Source organism: Nicotiana sylvestris, chromosome 9 (assembly GCF_000393655.2).
Source record: "Nicotiana sylvestris chromosome 9, ASM39365v2, whole genome shotgun sequence".
In the NCBI taxonomy this organism is placed as follows: Eukaryota; Viridiplantae; Streptophyta; class Magnoliopsida; order Solanales; family Solanaceae; genus Nicotiana; species Nicotiana sylvestris.
The window spans coordinates 107,367,700-107,383,831 of NC_091065.1; the positions used below are offsets into that span (position 1 = coordinate 107,367,700).

At 36.0% G+C, this 16,132-nt stretch overlaps 1 protein-coding gene across 1 annotated transcript; it reads left to right on the plus strand.

Annotated features, from left to right (window-relative positions):
* The first annotated feature begins 3,906 nt into the window (after positions 1-3,906).
* Positions 3,907-15,309, plus strand: LOC104216202 (CSC1-like protein At3g54510). Its single transcript, XM_009766203.2, has 10 exons — positions 3,907-4,372; positions 5,523-5,663; positions 6,871-6,934; positions 7,379-7,591; positions 8,308-8,499; positions 10,561-10,859; positions 11,501-11,780; positions 12,036-12,314; positions 13,171-13,404; positions 14,608-15,309. The coding sequence occupies exons 1-10, from the start codon at positions 4,092-4,094 to the stop codon at positions 14,761-14,763; spliced, it is 2,139 nt and encodes a 712-aa protein (XP_009764505.1). The 5' UTR covers positions 3,907-4,091; the 3' UTR covers positions 14,764-15,309.
* The last annotated feature ends 823 nt before the right edge of the window (positions 15,310-16,132 follow it).

The following is a 16,132-nucleotide window of genomic DNA, read 5'->3' on the forward strand; positions in this document are numbered from 1 at the left end:
TCACCCCACACTTTAAATTGTGCATTGTCCCCAATGCACATCTATACATACAAGAGGGTAAAAGGAACTCCCTGGTAGGCTAAAGGCCGAAGCACTAGCATCTCATGGGGTACTCAGACTTCTCCCAGGCCCGGTCCTTCGTGCGGGTACCTCACACTTAGTTTCAATCATCTGGTTTGTTGTTGCATCCTTCCAATAACTTTGCTTTCCATGCTCCTAGAAAACCAAAAATCGGCAGTACAAAAATAATATAATAAAAAAATTATATTAAAAAAAACAAAGCAGTAAAGTTGGGTTGCCTCCCAACAAGCGCTTGATTTAACGTTGTGGCACGACGCGAATCACTTTTTGCCTCCACTTCGAACTTATAAATTGACCCCAAGTTTTGATTCTGCTCTATGATCATGCTCCTGGGGTGGTGGAACGAATCTGACTGGCCTAATAAAACAATGTAGTATTCTGCACTTCTTGGCCTTTGGATGAGATGTGTATTCCCGACTTTCTGGCAAGAAGCATTCCAGAATGTAGGCACCTTTTTTCTCATTCCTTGGCTCCTCAAGTGGCTCGGACGACTTGATTTCCATATCATCATCCAAACATAATGTGGAAAAATGCTTGGAGTGTGGACCAATGCGCTCAACTATAAGAATATTGGGACTGTCTACATTATCAACACTAATGATAATAGAGCCAACTAAATATGTATCCTCAATATCGTTGGTTGACTCTAGTATCTCTTCTACAATATCGACATCCTCAAAATCCAGTGCGATTGATTGTTGGTGTTCTACTTTGGCCTTATCCTCTAGCTCATCCTCGTATTTTTTTAAATCCTCCAGTATAATGACAATTTCTGCAGCCAATTCATGCTCATATTGGCTACTATCCACAATATTAACTTGTTGCGCTTTACAAGGTTCAATTAATTTATTCACTTGCGTCTCCAAGTTATGAATAGTTGCATCTTGCCTTTGTATCTGCCGTGTTATCTTATCACATAGTTCCATGCAACACTTTAACATATCTTTGATCTCTTTCCGGTCATCATCCATGGGTTCTTTGTTCCTATTAACTTCACAAGAAAAAGAAAAACCATCAAAGTAAGGGGTTGGGGGAAGATAATAACTATAAGCACAACCATGAAAGTGACAATCTTGACCACCACACATATCACACATATTCCACATATAAGATTGAGTTGGTGCACAAAACTCGCTCTCGGGAATATTTTGATAATTTTGCCCTGGGTGAGTTCCTTCACAATATGCATAAAGAGGATTAAAAGCAGAATTATCAACATCAAAATTCTCATAATTCTATGATTCCATGTCTCTCAGATCAAAAATAAAAAAAATAAAAAATAAATAAATTATCAAATACACGAAAACAAAAATCACAGTTCAAACTTGCATCCTAGAAATATGTACACCTACAGCTACACCGTTAGTTCCCCGGAAACGACGCCAAAATTTGATCACGCTCAACTATGCCTTATAAAAAGGACTAAGCGGTCTTTGCAAATATAATTCGGTTTACAAGTCCGGAGTCGAATCCCACAGAGAACTAAGTCTTAGCTACAACTGTTCACTATCACCAAGAAGACAAGCTTGAACAATTCCTGACTTATAGATATTAAGATTCTTGTATTTAACTAACTAACTAACAAATTAAAATAATAAATTAACACTAAAGATACTACAAGTTGGAGAAAAGATTAAGGAGGTCTAGAGTTATGATTTTCCCAATTGTTGGAATCCTTTCCGCTTTGTCTTTTATAATTTCCCCTAAGTATTCTCTACCGATCATGATCGCTCTGCGTGTTGTAATTCTCTCCCAAGTAATTACGACAATTTACTAGACATACTCTCCCGAGTACCGCTAGCTGGCTTTAATTACAGCTCACTTAGATTGCACCCAAGGTTTCGTTATCCCTAATCCCACTTTTAAACCCTTGGTTATTGATTCCTCACATACGTCGGGAGTGATGTTATTCAATAACTACCTAAATATGCACTCTCCCCTGAGTAATGCATACTAAATAGGCATAGCTAATTGAGGGCCCTTCAATCAACCACAAGAACAATATAGTTAAACAAATAGAGAAAATACTACGGCTCAATTATATAAAAACATAACAAGAATTTATCCTACAAAAGGTTCCATCAAAACCCTAGATAACAATTAACTATTCATAATAGTATGTAAAACTACAATACTAACAGTTATAACCAACAATGAAAAATAGGAAGAGGAAGGAAAACCTCGTAGAAAAATTCCCCGCCTTGCTCCTATTGTGTCTCTGCCTCCTTAGGTCGAATCTGTGTCAAAAATTGGTCTCCTCCCTTCAAAATACCGTTTTTCCATGTATATATACCAAGTAGGGTCGGGACCAAACAATTATACCTTCTTCTACGCGAAAAAGGACAAGTTTCCAGGCCTGGACGTCCACGGCCGCAGCCCGGGCGCGGTACTTTCCCACTGTACTGCCTCAGTCCCTATTAGGTTCGTGGTTGTGGTTTCGACCGCATTTTTCACATTGATCAGTTTGGAATTTGGTAAAACATAAAACATCAAAAGTTGTGGCCTTTGAGTTAACTTTCCAACCATATATTGTGGAGCCAACATAGTTCTGAGCGAAATGTTATGTGCATTTTACTAGACAGTGCGCAATATGCCTACTCGATTCTTCGTTTTGTTGCTCTATCATCCGTTGATCCCCGAATATGACCCCGACTTAATTCCTTGGGCATTTACTCAGACTTCAAAGCTCCAAATCACTTGAATTCATTTCATAACATCTACATAGCTCGGAATCACTCCTACAAGGCATAAAACACACAATTAGTGCAAGATAGTAGCGATTAAAGCTCAAGCTCAATTAAAGTGTACTAAATTTGAGTGTAATAAGCGACTAAAATACGTAATTATAGCTTATCATCAGCTGCCATGGTAATTAAATACGAATCGATCTCAATGTTTGCTTTGTTCATGGAAAAGAAAGAAGAGAATTTGGGATAAAAATTATTTATTAGCAATGATTGAGGTGGGGTGAAAGAAAAAATAGTGTATTATATAATTCAGTATACACGTGCAATGCAAGTGCCGAATAATTAATACAGATATACGTGCAAACAACTTATCCTAAGTAGGGGTATTCATGGTTTAGTTTGGATTGGTTTTTCTTTAAAAAGAAACCAAACCAAGTAAAATCGGTTCTTCAAATATTGGAACCAAACCAAACTAATTAAATCGGTTTTTTATCGATTTGGTTTTTGTCAATTTTTCGATTTTTTCTTAAATATGAGACATACACTACCAAACACATATTTCGCCGACTACATTTTCAACGTAACACTATCAAACTAATTGCTCTTTGAGAAATCTATCTTTTACCAAGATATATTGATGATAGTTGAATCAAATAGTGATGAATAATTTAATTACTCAACTAAAAATTGATTATTTTTAACAAAATAAATTATTATATTTAGCAAAAGAAAATTAACATTCAAACTAGAATGTAAAACCAAAGAATTAAATTATTATAATAGCAAAAAACTAGACTCAAAATACAAACGACTAATATGTACCATAAAATTTTAGAAACTTTATATAAAAATATACATATATATAGGCGTAAATAATAATTTAAATAGTTACTTCTATAATTGGTTTGATTCGGTTATTTTTTGATTTAAACCTAAACAAAATTAAATTTAATCGAGTTTTAAAATTTAAAACTAAAATCAAACCAAACATAACCTTAAAAATATTAATTTATTTGATCGATTTTCGGTCTGGTTCAATTTTTTTGGATTTTTATAAACACGACTGACTAGTCCTAATTCTATTTTATAAAAGGCTCTTGCGAGGTCTATTCACCGAAATAGTGACAACTCACAAGCAGTTAAGCATGGGGTGTTCACGTCGATCTCTCAGCCTTTGCCACGTATTCAAGTATGTGCCACCTTCCCCCCTCTCTTTCTTCAACTCCACGCCCATCAGCTATGCTTGCTTCTTCTGAGTGAAAATGAAGAGATCAGACAAATGAAAATGAAAAGAAAATAATACTTAAGAGAGAACAAATTAAAATGAAGGCAGAGAGTTTAGTGGTTTCAGCAGCCATTAACATAGGCTTAGCTATTCTGATTCTCTCTCTTTTCTCCATACTGAAAAAACAGCCTTTCTACGCCCCCGTTTATTATGCTCGCCGCCTCTCACTTGGCCACCGTACCGACCACCAGTCTTTTAATTTCCGGCGGTTGCTTCCGGAGCTGAACTGGATTTCTCGTGCCGTTCGGGTTACAGAGGAGGAGATTCTCGACAACTGTGGCCTTGATGTCCTCGTATTCGTTAGACTCTTCAAATTTGGGTCAGTCCTCCTGTTATTTAGTGAGAGCTATATGTGAATTGTTTTATTTGGAGTGTTATTCTAATTATTGTTTTAGATTCTCATTGTTGATCCTTGATACCTTTTTATTTTTAATTCTCATGTATGAAAAGGAATGTACTATGGATAAACTTTCTCTGTTTAACATATATATTTGGAGCGGACAAAAAATTAGAGAAACACTAGTGAATAGAGGTTTATTTATTGGTAATGAAGACCAGACAGACGTGGCAGCCTTGTAACTCTTTTCAACTCAATTTATGTATCCTAGTTTAGTTGGGGTGGCTAGACTATTGGAGTACGATAGCAACAACTAAACCTGGAATTACAAACTAGTTGTGGTTGACTATATGAATCTTTTTACCACAATTTCGCTCGCTCTATGCTAGCTAGACTTTACTGCACATACTATACTCATAGTGTGAACCCCCTTGCGCCCCCTAAATCCGCCCCCGCTAGAAACCTTACTCTTTTTTTGTGGATAATAATTTTATTAAGTTAAGTACCATGGAAGTACTGCCAATGTACATCAACAAAATACAAATATGCTCTTAACTCAGCATTAGCCTCATAGAGTGCTTCTTCATATTTCAAACTTTTGGCAGATACACCCTTGTTAGTTAAACTGACGATATCATCTGCAAATGCATACACATTGGACTTTGCCTTATATACTACTTCTACAATCTGCGCTATTCTGCAACTTGATGCCTTACATTTTATGAGATGACTTCAACTTCATTATATTTAAGAGGAAATTGCAGTAAAAATGGCACATAGCATGCGTATTAGATTGTTCTGGTATATGTTGATCTTTGGCTGATTACTGTCTGAGTTTTGACTTCATACAAAGATTTACCTTCACCAATATTTTCTCATGCATGAGAATTTAGGTTCAAGCTTCTTTATAAGGTAAAGCTCCGTATGTCAATCTCTCACCTAAATGCAATGGTGTTTGTGCAAAGTATAGGATTGCAGATCTTGAGAAGTGAAAGAGTATAAATTTTTTCTGTGACATGTGAACATCTCTGACTAAAGGCACATTTTCCTATCAATCCAAACTTATGCCTTCAATTATTATCAGTGGCATGCAAAGATTGAACTCACATTTCTACTTGAAACTGTTTCTCAGGATCAGATTCTTTGTTGTTTGTTCTATTGTTGGAGTTCTGGTACTTCTCCCACTAAATTATACTGGGAGTACTGTACCAAATACGAGCTCTCATTCCATGGATGCTTTCACAATATCTAATATCAGCAGTGGCTCTGACAGGTAATGTTCTCAATGCTACTTGTGTACTTCTGCAACTTCTTGCAGATAACATATCTCATCTATGCTTTAGCTCATGTTGTCTACAACCTGGTTTATCAGTCCTACGACAGGTTCATAAGTCGCACAAAATTTCTCTGTGTTCAACGGTAATTTTTTAATACAGTTGCAGAGTCCATCATTTCTTGTAACAAAATCTGTAGAGCTGTTTTCTATAATTGTTAAGATTCTGGACATGATCATTAAATGTTCAGATATGCGGTTGAAGAGTTAAGTTTGTATTATGAAAAGTTTTAGAGTTGAATTAATGCAAGAAAGAGAAGCAGTAAGGTTGGTGTAACTGAGGGAGATAGTTCCGTATTCTGTTGGCTCAAAGACTTCAGACAAGATCCTTAAGGAAGGTTTAAAATAGGCGGGCATGTTCAATACTTACTCTTAAAACACCCCTTTTTCGACTCTTAACTTAAAAGGTACCTCTCATGAGATGTTTGAATATCCAACAATGTGAAAACAAGTTCATATTGGTCGATGGGGAGTGATACAAGTTTTTAAGGTTGCGAGAGCAACTTTAAGAGAGAACCTGGAGAAAGAAATGCAGCATACGGAAGCTATTAAAGAACCAAGTTTCTTTAAATGGTTTAAGGCAGGAATCACGAATTAAGTTTTGTTTACAGTTAGCTTGGAGAAGCACTTGACCATCTAGCTAAGGAGTTGAGACTTATTTTTGAGGTAGAAGTAACCCATGTTTGCTTCTCTTTGCTTCTTAAACAAATTTGGGGCTCGTAACCCATGTTTGTAGAAGTTCCTCATGTTCTTTGCTGCATTCCTGGAATAAGGAGTGTTGCCAGTGAAAAGGGTTTCTAGAAGACGTGGAATGTTAATGTTTGATATTCATTGTGATGGAGAAATAGAAGTTAAATGAAAGGAGGAACTGTTAATTAATTTTCTTGAAATCCAGCCTGTAGGTGTGATGACATACCTAGTAGGAACTGAAAGATGTTAAATTTTCGTATATCTTTTATCATTTTTAATTTAACAGAGTTCTATAAATTATCTTTTTCTGGTATTTAGCCATTCGGATACCATCAAGTTTTGTAGCCAATAACCATCTTCATTCTTGTCTTTTAGTTGTATGTTGTCTGTTATATGTGTGGATTGTTAAGTTCTTACAAAATGGACTCATTTTTTGCATTTATTCTGTCATTCACAGGCTTTGGGTGCATTTTTCTTTCTTGTGCTTTGTCTCGTGTTATGGAATGTACCTACTTTACAAGGTAATGGCTAGCTAGTTCTCTTAAATTCATGCTTTAATAATTGTGGACTGTTATTGCTTGTTAATAATGTTGACAAGTTGTTATGTTCGAAAAAGTTTTCCGTTTTTAATGGCAGTTTGCTTCGTAGATGTATTGGTTTCATAATTCTTCTTTTTTTTTTTTTTTTTTTTTTGCAGTAAATGCTAATATCTGGGTTAGTTTACTAATTTCTTTATAAACAGTTTTTCAGATCATATATAAAAAGAAGCTTCTAGTTGGCGATCTCTCAGACTTGGAATTGTTTATGTCTGCGAATTGGTGAAAAAATGTTTTGGGGAAAAAAGAAGTTATTGGTCATGAAATACAACTGTTTATACTTCATATTTTTAATATTTTTTTCTGGTGTTGCATGGAAATAATGCATGAAGTTGTATGACTTGAAATTTTTTCCCATGTCCTCTTCAGGAGTACAATGACCTTCTTTTCAAAAGGGTTCAACAGCTATGTAATAGAAGGAGTGAACCTGATCAATTCACCATTCTGGTTCGAGAAATTCCACTTTGCAATGAGCACAAGACTCGTGGATGCAGCGTAGACCACTTCTTTTCCAAACATCATCCATATTCATACGAGTCTTTTCAAATTTTATATGATGGGAAACATCTGGATAAGCTACTAGTAAGAACAAATTACACTTGGTGCATTCAAGTTATTTCCATTAGCTAGTTTTCTATTAGTTCCTTAAGAATTAAGTTTCAGCAGAAGTACTGCCTTTATCTCGAACTAGTTGTAGTTTATTTATCGTTTATATAGATAATATCCACCAATCAAAAATGAGGACTCTATTGTTATTTTCCAGCTTTACTGGTCCAACATAACTGAAAAGTCATACCCTTTTCACTCTTCAAATAATTGACGCGTTTCTGTAATGCAAGAATGCAAAGTAGAGTATTGGGGGCTGCTTGTTTGATGTTCCTTTCCAGCTCTATGAATTAGTCTGCGTTATTTGTGTCTTAATGATCCTCTCAAGTCAAGTCACAACAATAAATTTGAAAGGCAGGCATTAATTTGCTATACAACTGTATGACTGATAAATTTTAAAATGCCACTCATAATTGTAAGTTAAACCCTTGGAAAGAAATGTGCGACTCATAGTAGTATCGCACTCCAGATATACCAGCCTGCTTCAGTGATTAGCAAAAAGAAATAGGACTACATAGATTTATGCTATTCCTTGAAGATAAGGGGTAAGGATAGAGAATAAAAGAAGGTACTCTGCATCGATGTTGATATGTTGAAAATCATAAGTGTTTCTACTAGAATCTTTTTCCCTGTGATTCAGCTTTTATACGTTTTACCCTCATAATGATACTGACAGATGGTATGGATCCTAGTGCCAGGCAAAGTTTCTCACCAAAAAGATTGAGGACCTGAGGCATCTTTCTTCTACTAAGAAATATAGTAGAAACTCATCTGCATCTGATGCATGGAAATATGATGCTAAAATAGAGAAGCTGGAAGACATGCTTCAAACCCTTGGTCGTGAAATAAGGCGTATACAGTGCAGAATGACAATTGAGCAGAAGGTTAGTGTTCACAGCAAATGTTTGTGATGGTAATGACAGTACTGGAGTTCAGCAAGTTTTGCTAGCATTGTTTTATTTTTTCCCTTTCAGATATACTTGCTCCAGTTCCCTGCAGCTTTTGTGTTCAGTCTGTGTGGTGCCTACTCTCTTAATATGTCAAAGAAGTCCAGCCTAGCACAGTGATCACTTAGCTCTCATCGTTAGTTTATAAAATGGGGTAATAGGTTAAGTCTGTCAGATATATCTAAAAGAAAACTATGTTAAATTGTGTAATCCATAGAAGATAAGGAAAATTCTAGAGTGAACTTTGCATTCATTATCGATCATGATAATGACAATGTAAAGGGGCAGAAGGGAATGGGACCTAATAGATAAAGTATGGTCTCTATCCGGAGCTTGTGCTGCCCGGTCACAAGCTAAGAGTATTATATTTGCTGGTAATTCCTGCTATTGCTTTCATCAGCAATTGATATCAGTGATCATATAGCAGTCTAAAAATGCTATCTCGATTTCATTCAAGAACACCTGAAGTAATTGTGTAGTTTCTCAGGTTTGTCTCATATTGCTGTGTGCCACACTCATTTACAAGAGGAATTCTGGGATTAAGATATTTTTCAAGGAAGCTTCAAATTATTAACTACATTTAGTGTCAAAACATGATTATCAACAGCTCACTGCCAGATGAACACTTAATGATTCATCACACACCTTCTACATTTTAATTTCTAACTCGTGTGTTTCGTCACTAGAATTTCATAATTGAGTTCGTTAATCTGATGTCCTGCGGAGCAAGAAGTGTCACTTAAATACAAAGGTCCAGAGGTACTAAAAATTGTTAATGCAAACGCAATTTAGACTAAAGCAAATATAAGGTCGGGGGCTATCTTTATTCTGATGTTCAGCTGCTAAACTTCGTACATTTTAGAATGTCGATATTTTGCTCATTGAGAGCTACATTGTGGGGCTTTGCTCTTGTTGCATTCCCTGCCAGTCAGTTACTGGTCACATCTACTTATCATTTTTACTTCTCCGTATTTCATCTTTGTCAATTGAGTAAGGTCATTCTTGCAATTGGTGTGCTCATTAGGATTTGGATTTCTATTTAGTGCAACATAGGCTTCTGCCAAGAAATTTGCTGAACTTTCTGAAAGGATTTCTAGACTAATTATTCTGTTTCCTGAAGTACCGCGAACATCTTCTATTCGGTATTTCTTCTTTGACTCTGGTAAATAAAAGGTATCTTTTGTTTGAGTGGTTTGCTCATTCTATATCAACTTCTATGGTGATTGAAGATGATATAAAGAAATGGGTAAACCTTTAAATCATTGAAGGAAACTTGTTTCAAGATATCGACAATCTCTCGGAATCAATACAACCTTAGCTAATATAGAACACAATAGAGGATCTATATAGTGGTAGTAACTTCTTGGTTATGAATTAGTTGTTATTACATTTACATTTAGGTCTGATATACCCTGAGAAGTCTTCTGTTATTCTGGTTAGAACTTTTTTTTTTAAGATTAGAACTTGTATATATCTAGGCATAGGTGTGCGATTTGGAGAACTCTTATATTGCTTTACAGAACAAATTACCTTGTTGGAATGAAATGGGTTTGAATAGAACGGGAAGTATAAAGATGACTTATGTTCGATCCAACTAGTTTGAGATTGGGGTTAGATTGATTGGTTGATATCAAAAAAATATTTTGCTTGTTCAGGAAATTCTCTCTAATTGCTTGCTACTTGTGAAGATGGGCCTGGAAATGTTAGCAATGCTTCAGTCTTTCAGTTGCAATTTTGACCTCATATGAGTTGGCCACGATGATATCCTGACATATTGAGGTATATGTCTGGGTCATTTGGTGAATTTTCCATCTAAATAGGAGTGAGGAAAATATTATCTGTTGTCATCCATTTGCATGCTATTGAGATTGTGTATGGAGATCTAACAAAGTGCACGAGGATTTGTCTGTTATCTTATAACTGGTCATGGAATGATTCTGTAATGATCTTTTAACAGTTGAACAATTTGTTTAACTTGCCCATATTTTTATTTCTTAGGAATTGCCTGTGGCTTTTGTTACATTTAGTTCACGATGGGGCGCTGTTCTAGCTGCCCAATCTCAACAGCACACAAATCCACTCCTCTGGATCACTGAAGTGGCTCCAGAACCGAGAGATGTGATCTGGCAAAATTTGGCAATTCAATATCGTCATTTGCCACTGTACAGGATAGTGATAATTGTTGCAGCATCACTTCTTACCATCTTCTTCGTGATACCAGTGACAGCTGTTCAGGGAATTGCCAAATATGATCGACTGAAGAAATGGTTTCCTCCTGCCATGGCTGTGGACTTAATGTACAGGCTTCATCTCTTTATTATTTCTGCCTTTTGATATCTCAAATATATAATATGTTTCATGCTGTAGTATATCATACTCCCCAGTATGGTGAGTATTTTGAAGTACTCCCCGTGTCACAAAAAGAATGATGGGGATGAGAATACGAGGTTCAACCTTCTGATTTTTAGTGTGAATTTGGCATCAACTTCTTATTAATTTTGAGGGAAAATTTGCATATCAAAAAATCACATAAAAAGTACTATAAATCTAACTTTTACTATTAAGAATATTTCAAAATGTTACTGTTTGATTTTCCAAACAGTAATTACACCATTCTTTTGGGACGAGAGAGTAACTCGATTCACATCGAAGTTCTTCTGTACATTGGCTGAGGATCAGAAGACGCAATGATGGAGTCCTGGACAAGATTGTCTTTGCTCTTAGGTTGCTCATTCTTTATTGTTTATCTTCTCCTCTTTCTTTTCAAATTAGATATATTATTGTTTCTTTCCCCCTTTTGGTTTTTATCTCTTCTCTTTGTGGGGAGGGGTTTGAGGTGGAGTAGGGGTAGTTACTGAGTCCTCCTATTTACAGTTTTTTGGTTGAAAAATGGTGTAGTAGGTTGCTGATCTTCAATCTTTTTGAAATATTGTGGCAGACCGAAGTTAAGGTCCATCATCACAGGATATCTTCCTAGTGCCATTCTTAATGGTTGCATATACATTGTCCCATTTGCCATGATCGGACTGGCAAGATTAGCTGGTTATATCTCGCGGAGTAAGAAGGATATAAATGCATGCAACATGGTGTTCTACTTCCTGGTAGGGAATGTATTCTTTTTAAGCTTGTTGTCAGGATCTTTACTAGATCAAATTGGCGAATCTTTCTTTCATCCCAAGGATATTCCCAACCGTCTTGCTAGTGCTGTCTCTGCTCAGGTGCAAAACATGTTAGCTTTGCTCTTTTCATTTAATATGTATTTTGCTCCTGTGTTAGGATACTGAATATTTGATTAGAAAAGAGGGATTGGTGCATGCACGTTTTCAGATAGTTGCTAACATTCAGCTGGAGCCTTTGATGTTTACATTACTTGTCTGATAAAGAACTGATAGGGCCTATCATAGTCAATATATTCTACTTGACATGTAGATGATTAACCTTTGCATTTGCATATTTCCTTTTTGTTCTTTCAGGCAGATTTTTTCATGACGTACATCTTGACAAATGGGCTGGCAGGATTCTCTTTAGAGATACTTCAGCCAGGATTACTCCTATGGGATACTCTAAAATCTTACACGTGGGACCATGGAAAGAAGAAACATCCTTATGTTTATTCACTACCTTATTATAGAATTATCCCTTTTGTCGCGCTGTGTATGCTGATTGGGATTGTTTATGCGGTGGTCTCTCCTTTGCTTCTTCCATTTCTGGTAGGCTACTTCCTGCTTGGATATGCGGTGTTCATCAACCAGGTGAAGTTTCTCTACATGCAATATTTGTGTGTTAAGAACAATCTGCTTATAAGCTTGACCCACATCACTTTGCACCTGTGTAATCATAGTTCGTCCGGTCTTAGCTTTGAGTAGTAATTTCCTTAATTGGTCAAAAATTGCCTTAACCCAAAAAGGAGGAAAAAAGGAAGAAGAAAAGTAATCATCCAACAACGAACTTTATATACTTGTTATCAAAAATATTATGAGCTTATATACCATTTTCCTCTGTCCAATGTCATCTCTTGATTTTTAATTTTTGAACATTCCGGTCTGTCTGTCTGGATAATATGTCGTTGTACAGCTGTTGGTGAATTCACAGAGATGCAAATCTACAATCATTTGAAATAATATTTTAGATTAATGAAGTTTTAAGTGCTCGTATGTACTTTTGCCTCGGATTTTTAGGAGATCATTCTGCTTTAGCTGCTATAGTACATCTGCAGCACTGATACTTATAAAATTAGAAGCAGCTCAACCTTTTGTGGTTTTGGGGGCTTTCTTATCGATGCTATTATAGACCTAGATATTCGCTGTTTGGTTCTCTCATTCTTTTTCATTTCGAGAAATGGCTGTAGTTCTTATCCTAAGTGACTAGTTTTCTTCTGTTAAGGGGATTGCAACAAGTTTCACTCCTTAGTTTAATACAAGCTGTTATTACATTCATCTTCTTTTACACCCCTTAAACTACATTACTATCATCAGGGTTAAGTATCCTGTTGATAATAAAATATATTGTTGATACACTTTATTTGGTGCTTATTTATTGAAGGCGAGCTCAATTTTTTTAGAATAAATATGAAGGAATATGAATTGTGTGATGTTTTTTGCAATGCAGATTGAAAATGTGTATATAACTACATACGAGACATGTGGTCGATATTGGCCATACATTCATCACTACATTATAGTTGCAATCATACTTATGCAAGTCACAACGATTGGTCTTTTTGGACTGAAAGCAAAGCCTTCAGCTTCCTTCTCCATTATCCCTCTCTTGGTCGTCACTATTCTCTTTAACGAGTATTGCAAGATTCGATTTCTTCCAACTTTCAACCAAGTCTCAGTTCAGGTAACTACTCTGTTCATTGATACCTTCCAGACCTTCCCCATCCCCTCATCCCCCTCCCAAAGTAGAACTCCAGCGAAGCAGTGCAAAGTCGCATAAAGAACACACCGCAAGGTACATTCGTTTGAATTTATGGGTCAGCACTGACCTATACGTTCTAGCATCTTATGTCATCTCTCTCTCTCTCTCTCTCACTTGGAATTTGTGGAAAGGTTGTATAGTTAAGGATGTGGATCACTACCAAAAAAATGATTTTTCTAACACCCGAGGTTCTCTTTTTATTTGCTGAGATTTTTCAGCCCTTTTCCTTGGAATAAATAAGAGCTCTTTAAAGTGGTCAAATCGTACAAACCCCTGGATCAATGTGAATGATTTTTATTTTTCAAAGTTTCTACATATTCCTTCGAGCTTTATTCTTCTAATAAATCATATAATCGTCAAAAGAAGGTAAAATACATAGAAAGATGATGTCTGAAGAAAACATGTTCCATTGAATCGATCTGCCAGAAAGCCTTGAGGGCTTCCTTTTTGAAAAGAAAAGATTTGTTATTTGAAGTAGATATGTCCCTTGACCCTCAAAATTGAGCCAAGTATGTCTGACTGTTTTGGAGGACTAGGTGTTCCCCGAAGTGCTAACACAGAGCTAAGCTCAAATCTCCAGCATTTTCCTCTTTTGCCATCATTTATTTTGGAACAAGTTGGATTGTATAGATTAAGCGAAAAATTGCATAACGAGGTAAAATCAATTGGGGCAAACACTAGGGGTGTGTGTAAATGATAATCTGTCCTATTAATATTGCATGATAAGCTTAACTAGGAATGAAAAGGATAATCTTATCTAAAAGGAGATGCACTCATATTCATCTAAGGCTAAGCTAGCTAATCTTATCTAAAAGGAGATGCACTTATATTCATCTAAGGCTAAGCTGTTTCGCTTATCACAATTTTAATGTTGGATGTCACTCTGGTGAATGTGACTAGGAGTCGCTTGGATAGAGACTGACTCGATGTTGTTGCTCTTTGTATGCTTATAATTGCCAAGGCCTTGTACAAAGTCTTATGCACTCCATCAACTAGTAAAATTTAACCGGCACTTTAGGCGCTAGAATTGTTGGTCCAAAGGGCAACTCTTGCTTTGTTTCTGGGAAAAGTTATGTCTTGTGAGTTTATTTGATTTTCAACTGATATTATGGTATTTGTCATCAGGATGCAAAGAAAAATGATGAACTTGACAAGAAGGATGGGTTGATGGAGGAAAATGTCCGGAAGGCTCTAGATGCTTATTCTCCTCCATGTTTGCGGCCCTTGGACCTCGGGATGGAAGGAACAAGCTCTACGAAGCCATTTCTATCTCCTGCATAGAACATGTTCTCTTCTCTTTTTTCCTTCCTGGTTACCACATGCGCATATCTGCCATTTTGTTAGTGTGTGTGTTTCAACTTCATATCGTCAGATTATACCACGAGAAGAAAGTTGACGAAAATTATGTATTGTTCACTGCCCAACGTCGTACCAATTTTGATGGTGCCATTTTGTTTTATTGACAAGGCTCATCATTGCTAAGGCCATTTTGAAATTATCTGTTGGGTCTGAGTAACCGTACGCAGGAAAACAGCCTCAAGAAATAATGTCGTTATATTCATGTGTGTTCTAGTTGTAACCAAAACTAGAATATAGGATGTAAGGGGTAACGTAATTTTCAAGAAAAAATTTTTCTTTATGAAGTATATTTGTATTTGGTTATCATTTTTCGTAAAGTTCTTAATGGGGGGAGATAAAGCCTCCAAATTTTTATTTTTTTGGAAGAGGAAAAAACCTCGAATTCGTTTGATGTTTACATCAAATGGACGACATTGGAATTTCAGCTCTTACTTATATTACAGAGACGTGAAAGATGCTTTCAGTTCTTATTGTTACTTTATGTTTAGTTTAATTGAACATTTAGATCGATAAGCTACGTTTCGATCCATTTCGCCCTACTCCAGTATATCTGATCTCAGTTCCGATTTTTTTTTCCATCGTCGTACACACTTCTATATAGATATCTCGGTTTTGGTTTAGCTAGGTGGCATTGGTTATACAGATCAATTTGCTTCTATTGCGTTATTAACTGCATTTGTTCCAAGTTTATTTTTTTGGATCTTCCCTCTTTGTGATGTTATGCCTACGGAAATACACTTATCTTGCTTGAGCGTTTGGGTTGCAGGCAAAACGGGTGAAGTTAAAAAAGAAAGTTATTATTCGGACTTGTAATTAAAAAATAATTGATTCAAAAATCATTGAAAGATAGTCATTTCTTGACACCTTCAATCATCGAATTGCCAATGAAATCACGTATTTAGAAGTCTTCAGAGTGTCGCCAACCATTTTAGTAGCACGTTCCTTTTCTGTGTTCCAATTATCGCTACCGTGTAACATTATTGGACTTAATAGTGATTTTCTAGGGAGAAATTAAAAATAGTCAAATTTACAAGCGGTCCTTCAAAAATAGCCACAATTTAAAAAGTATTCGAAATTTAACCACTTTTTATGTAAAGATAAATCTAAACGCAAACACTGTTTAAAATCCGAAAAAACACTCCAGCATAATATACTGGAGTTCCAGTATAATATACCGGTCTAGCATGATATACTGGAGTTTGGAGCACCGGTGCTCCAGTCCCCAGTATATTATACTGGAGCCAACAAAGTATACCGGTCCAGCATAATATGCTGGAAGTTCATACACAGG